At 49.4% G+C, this 12,709-nt stretch overlaps 3 protein-coding genes across 5 annotated transcripts; all 3 read right to left on the bottom strand.

Annotated features, from left to right (window-relative positions):
* Positions 1–1,683: 1,683 nt before the first annotated feature.
* Nkg7 (natural killer cell granule protein 7) lies at positions 1,684–3,099 on the bottom strand. Its single transcript, XM_034485411.2, has 4 exons — positions 2,466–3,099; positions 2,242–2,388; positions 2,014–2,148; positions 1,684–1,905 (listed from the first exon to the last, which is right to left on the bottom strand). Exons 1-4 carry the CDS (start codon positions 2,620–2,622, stop codon positions 1,847–1,849), a joined length of 498 nt encoding a protein of 165 aa, XP_034341302.1. The 5' UTR covers positions 2,623–3,099; the 3' UTR covers positions 1,684–1,846.
* Positions 3,100–3,878: 779 nt separating this feature from the next.
* Lim2 (lens intrinsic membrane protein 2) lies at positions 3,879–9,917 on the bottom strand. Of its 3 annotated transcripts, none has more exons than XM_076932819.1 (6): positions 9,831–9,917; positions 9,148–9,328; positions 6,305–6,454; positions 5,902–5,981; positions 4,435–4,569; positions 3,879–4,226 (listed from the first exon to the last, which is right to left on the bottom strand). In XM_076932819.1, exons 2-5 carry the CDS (start codon positions 9,320–9,322, stop codon positions 4,447–4,449), a joined length of 528 nt encoding a protein of 175 aa, XP_076788934.1. In that variant the 5' UTR covers positions 9,323–9,328; positions 9,831–9,917; the 3' UTR covers positions 3,879–4,226; positions 4,435–4,446. The 3 variants fall into 3 exon arrangements, with proteins under 3 accessions (XP_076788934.1, XP_076788929.1, XP_076788932.1); XM_076932814.1 differs by lacking the exon at positions 9,831–9,917 and adding an exon at positions 9,612–9,746; XM_076932817.1 differs by lacking the exons at positions 5,902–5,981; positions 9,831–9,917 and adding an exon at positions 9,612–9,681.
* Positions 9,918–10,226: 309 nt separating this feature from the next.
* C1H19orf84 (chromosome 1 C19orf84 homolog) lies at positions 10,227–12,090 on the bottom strand. The gene is made up of 2 exons (XM_034485379.2): positions 12,056–12,090; positions 10,227–11,591 (listed from the first exon to the last, which is right to left on the bottom strand). The coding sequence occupies exons 1-2, from the start codon at positions 12,088–12,090 to the stop codon at positions 11,078–11,080; spliced, it is 549 nt and encodes a 182-aa protein (XP_034341270.1). The 3' UTR covers positions 10,227–11,077.
* Positions 12,091–12,709: the final 619 nt, after the last annotated feature.

The following is a 12,709-nucleotide window of genomic DNA, read 5'->3' as shown; positions in this document are numbered from 1 at the left end:
CTGGGAGCAAGGCTTAGTGGCTTCTGTCTGCAGTCCCAGCACCTGGGAGGACGAAGCAGGATTACCTTCAGTTGTGAGCCAGCTTGATCTGCAGTTGAGTTTTAGGACAGCTAAGGAGCAGAAGGAGGAAGAGAAGTGCCAAAGCTGCAACTGCCACGTGGCTAAGTTGTTCTAGAAGCTTCTCTTCCCTTAACCGTCATGGTACCTCATAAGTTCTCCTGGTTCCTAGTTCTCTGTGTGACCTTTCTTCTCCCATGAAGGCCAGGCTCAGCCTTCTTCTCCACTTCCCTGGGAAATGCTGATCTCCTCTGGGAGCCATCACATGCTTCTCTCCAGGAGAGCTTCCTCTCCTGAAGGACAGTGACTCTGCCATCTGAGAAAGCAACCAAACTGCCGCTTCTGGTTGTAGTTCCTCATCTGATCCCCAGATAGGAACCTCATCTGCTCCTGGCTCTCCTCCATGGCCACCAAGATCATGGGCTTCCGTCAACCTGTTACAGCTCTGCGGACTCACTTTGTCAGACCAGAGCCACTGGTGGTTTCCTTGCTCCCTTTGTGCCTTTGTCCCCAAGCCCTGTCCCTTCCTAGCTGCTCTCCAACCTTACAATTTCACCTCCAGGTCACTGGAGGGAGACCTATCTCACACTGGGGACACTTCTCCCTGCTCACAGTTATTGCTCAATTTGCCACCATCCTTAGGAGTAAGTTGTTTGTGGCAATAGAGGTCCTAGTTCCTATCTGCTTCCTTGTCATAAATTCCCACCATCCCCACATTCCACATTCTAGAGACAAATCACCCCCTTCCATACCCTTTCCATGCCTCTGTCTTTAGACACCTCCCCCTGGATAGTATCGTTCCTGTGCTAATGAATGTTTATTATCCTATACTTGAGAGGCTGGCATAGTAGGTCTGCTGTGAATTCAAAGACTGCCTGGGCAGTTAATGAAACCTTGTCTCAAAAAGTATAGGAGAGTTGAGGATGTAGCTAGGTGGTCAAGGGCTTGCCTTAGCTGGCAGGAGGCTCTGCGTTCTATTTCTGTGTTTAACCAAAATAATAGTTGCTAAATGTCATCTCTGGTTAAAAAAAAAAAAAAATGACATGCCTGAGCTTGGTTTTTCTCCCACATCCTCAGGCTGTGGCTGTCATCATCTGCCTGTGTCAAAAGCTGGTGGTTAGAGCTTGGGTGTGATGCATATCAATGTCCCCAGAGTGGACAAGAGGAGAGAAAGAGAGAGAGATACCTAGTAAAGAAGGGTCATTTGGTGAAGAAAAGAGAAAGATAGAAAGAAAGGCACTAAGGGCAGGAGAGAGACACACAGGGAGCTTATGTCCACACAGGGCAGAATATGCTGCAGGGAGGCAGGTCTGCACGGCTCTCACCCTCCCTGAGAGCTCCTATATCCCCCACCATAGACTCATGTATGGTTGACTTAGGTGCTGGAGATGCAACTTGGACCTTATTCATGCATAGCAAATCTCTACAACTGAGCCATAACCCCAGCCCTCTTTTTAGCTTTGTGCCTTGAGGCAGGGTCTCACTATGTTGCCTTAGCCAGCCTTGAACTCACTATGTTGCCCAGGCAGACTTTGAAGTTGTGATGTTCCTTTCTCCAGCCACCTGAGTAACTGGGATGAGAAGCCTGGCTTGGTTTGTGTCTTGGCTAAACTGATCTTGGAACAATTAGATCTCAGCATTTTTTTTTATTATTATTGAGTATGTGAAGAAACCAATGAAGGATAAGGCAAAGTGGGAGGGACAGAGACAGAATTTTGTATTCCTTTTGTAGCTCCTGAGAGGACAAGGCTCCAAACATCCTGCTGACCCTGCTGTCCTTGGCTTCTGTTCACAAGGTTTCATACTCAGCCCGATGGGTTCTACAGTGAGCACCCAGGCTCAGGCAGCCTGGTGTGGAGACAGAGCGGGAGGGGAGATTAAGTACTTGAGTGCACTGCACTGCCCTGCTCCAGCCCCCATCATGGTCCTCCCCCAGGGAGGTGGGTGAGTAGTCACCTGCAAAGAGGAAGAGGATGAAGGAGATCCAGCCGAGGTAGAAGGACCAGGAGAAGAAAGTCTGGACTTGGGGAGATGGACTCTGGCTCCATCTCGTACTGGTATACACTGTCATGGCCACTAATATAGAGACAGCTGGGGACAAGAACAAGAGACAGCTGAGCTGGCTTGGCCACTGCAGGATTCGCCAGCCCAGGTTTCCCAGTACAGCCCATATCCCATTCATACCTGCAGCAAAAGCCATGACAGTTGAGACCAAAGGGCCACGGCCGGGAGCAGACAGAGCCGGGATGCAAGACTGAACAAGGAAGCTCACGGACACCAGGGCCCACAGGGCAGCCAGGATACAGAAGCTCTGTGTCACGTGGATAAAATCTAATGCGAGATGATGTGTCTGGGTGTCTGTCCCCCGCTGGACATTCCCACCACCAAACAGCCCATTCCCCCTTTACCTGCTACTTGAATCCCTTGGCTCGTTGGCCAGAGGCCAGAGTGGGCAGAGAAGCCGTGGCCGGTGGCTACTATCCAGTAGTCAGTGCTTAGAGCAATCAGAGAAGAAATCAGGCCCAGAGAGCCAGCAAGCAGGGCCAGGGACCGCCAGGGCTCCATGGACACAGCTCTGGGTTTCCACTTCTTAGGACAAAGACACAGATGACCCAGACTGTTGGCTCTTAGAAAAAGGGAAAGGCCATGTACCTGGACTCCTAGTCCTCTGAGCCAGAGACACAGCCAGCAAACAGTGGCTTTGTCGGAGAATCCTCTGTAGCTTCAGTCCTGGTGTCTGGTCTGATTCTTCTCACACCCTTCCTTCCTGAGTGGCTTCCCCTCCCCTCGGATTGGCCCCTCTCCTCCTGTGTGGTGGGGGAGGGCTCTGCAGAAGTCTTTACTTGCTGGCTGCTCTGGGGGTGTCTACCCTCGTGGTCTAGGTAGTGGTTTAGGCTGTTGTCGCAGGTTCTGCACAGGTTCTCTACAGTTGGAGACAACTGGTTTCCTGGAAGACCTTGGGGGACCTTAGGGGGCCCAGAGGTGGGAGGTGGGCTAATCACACTAGGGTGTGAATTAACTGAAAGGGGAGATGTGGCTGAGGAAACAGTTGTGTCACACTTTCCTGTGGTTTTTACACTCCTAGACTCTAGCATTAGAGTTTCCAACAGTAAAGGGGCAGTGGAATCAAAACACCAGTCCCATAGGAAGAAGGACTTGAGTAGGTGGGAACAGAGATTCACATTCCTAGTCAAAGCTTCTGTCCAGGACAGACAGGATTCCAAAAAGCTTGAGGAGAAGACCTTCCCACATTCTCATCTCACGGATTAAGTGAGAAGTCACCCCACCTTGGTTGGACCCTCCAGCATAGGCGTCTTAGCACCAAGATGAGGGTGTCTGAGGAAGTGGAAGACAAAGTGACACTTCCGGGTCCTCTGCCTCATGTCCTCCAGTGGTGGGCAACACCGTCTCTTCAGGCAAGCACAAAATGTTTCTGCCATCTCTTAATGTGATGACATAGGTCTGCCTCCCCAACGTTCAAGAGATCTGAGGCTGGAGAATCAGGAGTTTAAGGCTAGCTTGGGCTACATGAGACGGTGTCCTTCCAAAAAAGGAAAATAAAATAGAGAGGGTGGAGCAGTGTGTGGGGAGATAAAGAATGGCCTGGAGCATAGGCGGGTGAGGAGCAGGTAAGCTTTGCTCACCCTCTTATCCCACACATCCATTTTTAGACATTAAACCGTGGCTATCTCCTAGGTAAGGACCCATTTATCTTGTTCCCATCCCTGTATAATGGAGGAACAAGGCTCCCATATCAGAACGCACTGCCCCCTCCCCCACTAGCCTGCTTCTCTCCAAGCAAGCCCTTTGACAACTCACACTTTGATAGTTTCACATCAGTTTTATTAGGCCCCCAAATATCTCTCTAAAGAAGTTTCCATTTTCTATCACCCCTCAGGGTAGGTGGGGGCTTATGTCTTCTCAACTCCCTCCCACTTGACTCTACTTTTCCTCCCCACACAGGACAGAGGGATCAGGGGCTCCCTATCTAGAATCCAGGACTGAGCCCCCTCATTCCCTCAGGAGCCAGGACTTCCAGCTTCTAGGTCCTCCCCTTCCTCTTCATGCCCTCGTTGTAACTTCCAGCTGCAAGTTGTACCCCAGGGCTCAGCGTGGGGTGGAAAGGCGCCGGCATTCATGCATCCGGTAGGCACACATGTAGAAAATTCCTGGGTGGACAGACATCTCCACTGATACCCCAAATCCTCTTGGCCTACCTTCCCAGCCCAAAAGACTCCTTATTTCCTCCCTCCCTTAAGGTCTCCAGACCCCTTAGAGTCTGCCTTCAGAGTTGTGTAGGATACCTTGTCAACACAGCCTCTGAGGTTGCCTGCTGGGGCCCCACGTTTCAACCTTCCCATCCCTCTGCCCCAGTACCTGCAAAGAAGGTCATGAGCAGGGCCACCCAGCCCAGGATGTAAGACCATGAAAAGCGCCAGTCCCCAAAGCGGCGGCCGAGGAAACTGACGGTGACTCCGGTGTAAATGGCCAAGGCCAGAAGGACAAAAAGGGCTGGGGAGAGAGAATGGGGTGGGATGCAGTTGGGCAGGAGAATTGGAAATAAGAAAGACGGGCGGTTGATGGGGGTGGGGACAGTCGTGAGAGTGAAGGTGATACCGTAGGGATGGGGTCGGGTGAAGACAAGGCTGGGAAGCACTAAAGCATTTCAGTTTATTTTCTCTGGATTCTGGTGGGGGCTACATCCTTGCAGTGCTCTGAGTTATGGTGCATCTTACTCTGAAGAGCTCCTTGGGTCACACTAGAGTTTGTATGAATCAGCAGGTGGCTTAGGGTGCCCATCAGAAACACCCACCAGGGGATGTTTGAATACACATCCCAAGCTCAGAGTGTCTCTCTGAGCCAGTGTGGTATGTAGCTCTCAGCTACTTCTTCAGTGCTGTGAGGGCCATCGTTTTCCACATCATGAAGAGAATGGACTAAATCTCTGAAACTGTAGGCCAGCCCCAATGAAATGCTTTCTTTCCTAAGAGTTGTTGTGGTCATGGTGTCTCTTCACAGCAGTGACTAAGACAGGTTATTAAGGTCTTGAGCCTGAGGTAGTAGGACTGCCTCTGGGACAGAAGCTGGGGGTTAGATGTGGTCCATGGCAGTGAGTTCATTTGTGATGGTTGGTCTTCCCTGTCAGGTCTACTAGATCTAGAACCACCTAAGAGAACCCTCTCTGTCTCTGTCTCTGTCTCATCTCTCTGTCTCTCTTTTTCTCTCTGTGGTACATGTGCATGCGTGTGTGTGCGTGCGTGCGTGTGTGCGTGCGTGCCTGCGTGCGTGCGTGCGTGCGTGCGTGCGTGCGTGTGTGTGTGTGTGTGTGTGTGTGTGTGCCACAGCACTTGTGAGGAGTTCACAGAACAAATCTGTAGGAGTTTGTTTTCTCTTGGGTCCGGGGGGACATAAACTCAGTTCGACAGGCTTGACAAGTGTCTTTAGCTACTGAGCCATCTCACCAGCCCCTCCAGAGCATTTTAACTAAGGTACAATATCTACCTTGAATGTGTGGATAACATTATCTCATGGTCTGGGGTCATGTACAGCAAAAAATAAAATAAAATAAAATAAAATAAAATAAAATAAAATAAAATAAAATAAAATAAAGTGAGCTGAGTACCAGCTATCATCTCTCTGCTTCTTGACTATGGATGCAATGTTACCAACTGCCCCTTGCTTCTGCCGTCATGACTTCTTTGTCACGATGGTCTGTGCCTTCAAATTGTAAACCAAATATACCCCACCTTCCTTAAGTTGTTTCTTGTTATTTGGTCACAGCAATGAGAAATTCCAGGAATGTACTATTTATCATCTGTGTAATGAAATTCTGACAGAACTTACCTTATGTCTCTCCATTTGCTGGTCCTGAGCTGAAGGTCTATGAAGAGACTGTTTCTGTGAGTGTAGATCTCTCTTAAGTTCTGTGGGGTGTTAGTATTAGAATCCCTGTCTAGAATCCCCCAGTGAGGGGCTGGGGTGTTACAAGGTGGCAGAATGTCTTTCTCGTGTATGTAAATTCCTGAGATTTTATTCTCATCCCCAGGACAAAAGAGAGACAGGAAAGAAGGGAGGGAAAGAGGTGATTGCCTAAAAGCAAGGTAAAAGCAGAGAAGAAAGAAAAGTCAGTGGCGCTGGGTCTAGGGATGAGTGAGGGAATGGAGTGGAGAGTGAGGAGAAGTGAGTGCTGGGGTGGGATTGTGGAGCTGGAAAGCTTGGGTGGGGAATGAAGGGTGGGGTCACTCACTGGAGGCAAAAAACATGATGCCAGCGGAGAAGGGCCTGGAGAGCCGAGTGAAGGCGGATTGCTGCGCAAAGGCTAGGACACCCATGATGATGCCCGAGGTGGCACACAGGGCAGACAGGATCATGAAAGCCCGGGTGGCATTCCAATATGCTGTGGGGACAAGACACAGTCACTCCTGGGCTGCTACCTCTGGCCTTGTTTTTTTCCATAGATTTAACTCACCTCTTCCCTCTTTTGACCTGGCACACTCATCCTCACCCTCCAAAGCCCCAGCTCTCAAGACCTCTTCCAGGAAGCATCGTTTTGATTGTGTCCACTGTCTACACCCTCTGCTTTGGGTTCCATGGACCTCTTGGAATATTTCCCCATATGCTCTTGACAATGAACTCTACCTTACTGGTTCTTTCTATTCCGTTCATTGTAGTTTCCTATGTCTGAAAAGTCCTGCCCATTTGCTTTAACTATATTTACGTGTCTGAAAAGACCAGGGCAGACTACCTCACTCTCTCTTGCATCCCCAGTCGCTGATAGCTGTCTGGCACACGATAGATGTTAAGTAACAGTTTTGAGACTGGGTCTCTTGTAGCCTAAGTTGTCCTTGAACCCATGATGTAGCTAAGATTGACCTTGAATTCCTGACTCTCCTGCCCCCACCTTCCAAATGCTGGAATTACAGGCTTGAGATACCAAGCTTTCCTCTGTTTGTAAGACAGGCTCTCACTACATAGCCCACGTTTTCCTGAAAGTCTGGGTCCTCCTGCATCTCCTAAGTGCTGGAAGTACAAGTGTGCACCACCATGTCTGCCTCTGTCCAGTCCTTACACACGGCCAATGGCCCACAGAAAGTGCTTGAGCTAGGTAAGCACTTAGTTGGTTAAGCCTATTACTGTTGTTTTCAGGAATAAAACTCAACAATTATAGGTAATATATTGCAGAAAATCTTGTGCAGTGTAACATTATGTATAATGATATATGCTGCATTGTATGATACGTTAAACAAAACATTATTAATTACTAATTTCCTATGCTATAGAGAGTATACTATGCAAAGTAGATCATATTATTTGTTAATATTATATATTCACACCTAATATATACTATGTAATGTATTTCTCCATGTCACCCCTCTTCCTTCATGTGTGCCTATGCCTGTTTATGTAGGTGCATGTGTGTATGTGCATGTTGAGGCCCAAGGTCAGTCTTGTTTCTCAGAACTTCTCCATCTTGTTCTTTGAAACACAGTCTCTCACTGGCCTGGAGCTCACCAAGTACACTAAGCTGGCTGACCAGTGAACCCCAAGGATCTACTTCTCTCTCTGATGCTTTAGGGTTAGAACTTATGTACTTTTTACTCATTTGTTTGTTTGGGTGACAGAAAGTCCTCTTGCTTCAGCCTCCTGGTTCTGGTTAACTGCCTAGCCTGTCTGCCTGCCTGTCTGACTACCTACCTACCTCTGATGGTTTAAATGAGTATAAACCCCATAGGCTCATATATTTGAAAGCTTGTTCTCCAGTTGGTGAAACTGTTTGGGAAGGATTAGGAGGTGTGGACTTCTTGTGAGGAGGTGTGCCACTAAGGGTGGACTTTGAGGTTTCTAAGGTCCATGCCGGGCCCAGTGTCTCTCTCTGCCTCCTATTTGTGGATTAAGATGTGATCACTCAGCTACTGCTGCAGTGCCTCTCCTGCCTGCCTGCTGCCATGTTCTTCATCATGATGGTCACAGACTCTAACACTTTGAAACTGTAAGTGAGCCCCAATAAACTCTTTCTTCCTAAGTTACCTTGGCCACGGCATTTTGTCATTGCAGTAGAAGAGTAAGATGCTTCCTAGCTATGTATCCATCTGTTCAACTATCTTTTCATGCTATTCTAGCTATCATCTAGTTTGTCCTATCCTTCCTATCTATCTATCTATCTATCTATCTATCTATCTATCTATCTATCTATCTTTCCATTCATCCATCTATTCTAGCTATCCATCCATCTATTCTATCCATCATCTTTCTATATTATTTATACATCTATTTATCCTGCCCATTATATAGCCTTTCTATCCATCAGTCTTATCAACCATATTTCAATCCATCCATCCATCCATCCATCCATCCATCCATCCATCCACTCTATCATGTATTTCGTGTGTGTGTGTGTGTTTGTGTGTGTATGTATGTATGTATGTATGTATCTATCTATCTATCTATCTATCTAGTCACTCACCCATCTACCCATCATCTTTCTATCCTAGCTGTACCAGCCAATCAATCAATCAATCAATCAATCAATTAATCAGTCAACTCTATTCATCCATACATGGATCCATTTATCTATAATTACATGGCCTAGAACACAGTAGACAGGAAAGAGTCTTTCATCTGGCATGCAGCTCATTAACAACCTCTGTGGTCCCTGACCCTAACACTATTGGCTCATAGTATTGATTGATTTATTAATTATTTGTATTTTGAAACAGGGGCTATGGAGCCTCCAACTCACAATCCTCATGTCTCCACATCCAAAGTGCTGAGATGACAGGCATATGCTACTGCACCCAGCTCATAGCTCATATACCCATGTTTTTATAAAAGGGAGGTGTCACAGCCTCGCTGCTGCATCTGCCACCCCATTAACCCAACCACAAAACCTTACACCCTGTCCCTGCAACTAGAAAACAGTCCAGAGATGCAAAGCCTGTTCCACCCCCCTGTTGAGTATCCTAACACCAGGACCTGTGCATCTCTGAGCTACCATGCTCTCCCTCCGAGTGCCAGGGGTGATGGAGTGAAGTTGTGCTCTGGGGGAGGGCTAGACCGTAGCACCATTTAGACCCTGGCCTCAAAGCTCACCGATGCTCTCCGTCTGCAGGAAGCACTTGTTGCCCAGGCAGTAACGCCACAGGCCCTGATGTGCGAAGGACCCCGACAGCCGGTACTGCATCCAGTGGTCAGTCGCTGTGGCTACCACCAACAGGATGGTCCCCACCCAGGCACAGAAGAGGCCGCCACCCATGAAGCTGTACATGGTGATCTGTGAAAAGGGGAAGAGCTGAGGTTGTAAATGGTTATCCTGGGCCTGACAGAGGAGGGTTGGGGTCTGGACCCTGGAGTGAAAGGAAGGTTGGGGAATAGACTTATGGCTCTAAAGGAAGGGAGTAGGGTTGGAGACTGGACTCTTGGGTCTGAGGGAAGAGGACAAGTGCCTGGACCCCTGGGTCTGAGGGAGGAAGGCAGGTGCCTGGACACCTGGGTCTGAGGGAGGAGGGCAGGTGCCTGGACCCCTGGGTCTGAGGGAGGAGGGCAGGTGCCTGGACCTCTGGGTCTGAGGGAAGAGGACAAGTGCCTGGACCCCTGGGTCTGAGGGAGGAGGACTGGAAATCTGGATTCCTCATTCCTGACAGGAAGATGTCCATGAGCCTCTATTGGCTCTTGGAGAGAAAAGGCTAGAGCTGGGATTCACGTTCCCAGGAGAGAAGGGCCTGGGAGCCTAGACTTCTTGGCTAGGGGGCTGTCTGTCTCACGCTGGTGCCTACCTGAGTGGCAGAGTCTGTTCTGAGCCCTCCTTCTGCCACAGCCCCTCTGTGGATACTGAGCCGAGCCAGGTTGCTGGGATCTCTGCCTCGTGGTCCCCTCAAATCCCTTAAGCCTCCCCACACAATGGCTGCATGGCCTAGCAGCTTCCAGCAGGCAGAAACACAGTGGCAGCAGAGGCCTCAATGGAATTTGCTGAAGCAGGGGACAAAGGGGCCCCATCAACCAGTCTGTGACCCTCCCCATCTCCCAGGCTTTATTCCCTGTCCTCACCCTGAGTATCCTGAACCTTGCAGAAAGCACAGCCCACACAAAGAGATAAGAGTAGACACCCTTTTATTTCAACCTGGGCTTCCCAGCTTGAGGGGCAGGAAGCAGCAATGGTGGGGGTGGGTACAGGTGTCTAGACATGTCAGGCCAAGGAGTTCTTTGTAGGGTAGGATCAAGGGCTTGTCAGAGCTGAGCTGGGACACAGCAGATGCTGGGGCTGAGGCTAGAGTTGAACAGAGAACTGTTGTTAAGTGAAGGTGAATATGAGATATAGTGAATGCAAAATGAGGACCAGGAAGTGGGGAATGAGCCCAGGCTAAGAGTCCACACCAATCTTAACACTAGAGTAACTGAGAGAGAAGGACTGGTTTTAAAACAAAACAAAACTGGGAATGATGGGATGCCTTGTGGACTAGACCTTTAATCCCAGATACTTGGAAGCTCAGACAAGAGGCTTGAAAGTTCAAGGCCAGCTTGAATATTTGTTGAGACTCTTTCTCAAGATAAAAATAAAAGAGGATCGTAATTTACTTCAGAGTTTCACCAGCACTCCGGAGGCTAGCACTGAAAACAAAACAAAACAAAAAAAAACAGCAAATAAACAAATTAGGGATGAGAGCAGGAGATTTGGACTGAAGGCCAAGAGGTGGGGTGGGGTGAAGATGGGCCGACTGTGGAATGGAGAGAGGAAGGGCTTTGGGGGATGATTTGGACAGGAAATGAGGTTAGAGCAGCCTTGAGAGCACTGAGAATAAACTGGAATCCTAAGTAGCTGGGGTTGAGATGCTGTGAGTCTGGGCACAGGAGTTCTCTTATTTCTAGGACTGGTTTGGTGGTCTGCAGTAGACCTTCAGAGGTTGTAGTCTGGGGACTGGGGAGACTGTAGGAATGATACTTCTCAGGGTACTTCTGAAGTATTGAGAACACTGGGCTCTGGGAACATCCCTGGGTGACCAGGTACTGGATGCTCTTCAGGGTCCTAGTAGTCTGTTTCCCAGTCTTCAGACAGCCCTCCAGCTTCCTTCTGCCCATCCTGGGATGGTGGTGTCACTGGTGGGGTACTGGGGCCAGCCCCAGGACACCCTGCCATGCTCCTCTCCATCCTCTCCAGCTCTCCAGCTCTTCCAGGGCCCCTTTGTGACTGTACCCGGCCTCTGCCCCTGCCCCGGAAAGGCCTGTGCCGAACTTCCCAGCCCCCACGGGCCTGGCCCGATCTCCTGGGTGGCCTCCTGACTGTGTCTGGCCAGATGTGGCTTGGCTGGGCAGAGCAGGAGCAAGGGGGTAAGGACTGCTGGAGATTGTAGGTCCCCAGTAGAGCACTGTGTAGGAGGTAGGACAGGGTGTCTAGGCGGATGGGGACTGTGACAGAGGCCAGTTGCTCTGGGAGCCCCAGGTGGGTTGGGTCTAGGGTGTTCAGGAGCAACGGTGGCAGGTCTGGGGTGGCTGACGAAGGGCATGACTCAGTCCCAGCTGATGACAAAGATACATTGTCCCTAGGAAGATAACAGGGCAGTCAGTACATCACCAACTGCCTGGTACATTTTCACAGCCTGCAGGAGACACAGTACCTGTGATTTCCTCCACCCACTGTCATATTCCCTTTTCTGATTAATCCCAGGACCCAACACTTCAGTTCCAATTCCCAGCTGCTGTGTCTAAGGCTTCACTTAGTAATTAATTATTTTACTTATTTGAGACGAGGTCTCGTGTAGCCAGGCTCTGTAGCTGAGGATGACCTCGAACTTCTGTTCCTTTTGCCCCCATATCTAGAAGCATCTTGCTCAACAGTCAGCCACCTGACAATCCTTGAGAGAATTCCTAGGTCATACATAATACTTGAGTCTGTCGATTTGGTTTTTAAACGATACTTTCAGTTCAAGACACTGCTCGTTCTAATATTCTCTGCCCCCTCTTCTTAGCAAGGCTCTCTTTCCTGGAAGGTCTTTATCGCACTCACCCATCAGACAAAGCCCCATCTTTTAGCTGGTCCATCTCCTCAATTGTGTCTGAAGTCTTTTCCAGATCTTTCCACAACTTTAACAGGAAAGGGAGGGGCAAAAGAAGAAACAGGGCAGGGCCTGAAAGTAAAGAGGGCAGTTCTGGGGCGTGGCTAATAGCCTCCTACCTAGATGGAAGACTCAATTAGATCCAGAGGACCAAGCGAGGTATCGGCAGCTCTCCAACCCGAACTCTTGTCTCTTGGACCCATGGCTCTAGACCAAAGACTTTCTACCTCAGACTCAGGTCCCAGCTGTCTTTATTCAGACCCAGGAGTCCAGGCGCTAGCCTTCCTCCTTCAGATCCTCGCCTTCTCACTTAGATCCAGGGATTCAGACCCAGCCTCCTTTCTCAGACTCAGGCATGTAGACCCTAGCCTCCTCCCACAGACCCAGGGATCTGGGCCTAGACGCGCTCGGGGCTCCCTCTGTAATTCTGTTGTTGCTCTCAGGATGTTCTTAAGAATTGCTGACTTTCAGACTGGGGATCCTAGGTCATGGTGAACCTAGGCATTCTGGTAAACTTAGGCATTCTATCACCTTAAGTTTGCCCAGTCTCTTTGCTTCAGTTTCCCCATTTTAGAAATGGAGCCGATGTCGTTGGTTCTGGTGAG

Source organism: Arvicanthis niloticus, chromosome 1 (assembly GCF_011762505.2).
Source record: "Arvicanthis niloticus isolate mArvNil1 chromosome 1, mArvNil1.pat.X, whole genome shotgun sequence".
Lineage (NCBI taxonomy): Eukaryota > Metazoa > Chordata > Mammalia > Rodentia > Muridae > Arvicanthis > Arvicanthis niloticus.
The sequence above is the reverse complement of the archived record's forward strand: the minus strand, read 5'-3'. Positions and strand labels throughout refer to the sequence as shown.

Bases quoted from the DNA above. Each gene is read 5' to 3' on its own strand.
- Lim2 (XM_076932814.1), bottom strand. From the start codon at position 9,710: ATGGACATCTTCCTGTCAGGAATGAGGAATCCAGATTTCCAGTCCTCC. The intron at 6,455-9,147 runs GTGAGCTTTGAG...TTGTCCCCACAG, and splicing joins CCTGCAGACGGAGAGCATCG to CATATTGGAATGCCACCCGG. The intron at 4,570-5,901 runs GTAAGTTCTGTC...CTCTCTCCCCAG, and splicing joins AGCAAATGGAGAGACATAAG to CCCTTTTTGTCCTTCTGGCC.
- Nkg7 (XM_034485411.2), bottom strand. From the start codon at position 2,622: ATGGAGCCCTGGCGGTCCCTGGCCCTGCTTGCTGGCTCTCTGGGCCTG. The intron at 2,149-2,241 runs GTATGAATGGGA...TCTTGTCCCCAG, and splicing joins TGTCATGGCTTTTGCTGCAG to CTGTCTCTATATTAGTGGCC. The intron at 1,906-2,013 runs GTGACTACTCAC...TCTCCACACCAG, and splicing joins CATCCTCTTCCTCTTTGCAG to GCTGCCTGAGCCTGGGTGCT.
- C1H19orf84 (XM_034485379.2), bottom strand. From the start codon at position 12,090: ATGGACCAGCTAAAAGATGGGGCTTTGTCTGATGG. The intron at 11,592-12,055 runs GTGAGTGCGATA...TTATCTTCCTAG, and splicing joins GATGGGGCTTTGTCTGATGG to GGACAATGTATCTTTGTCAT.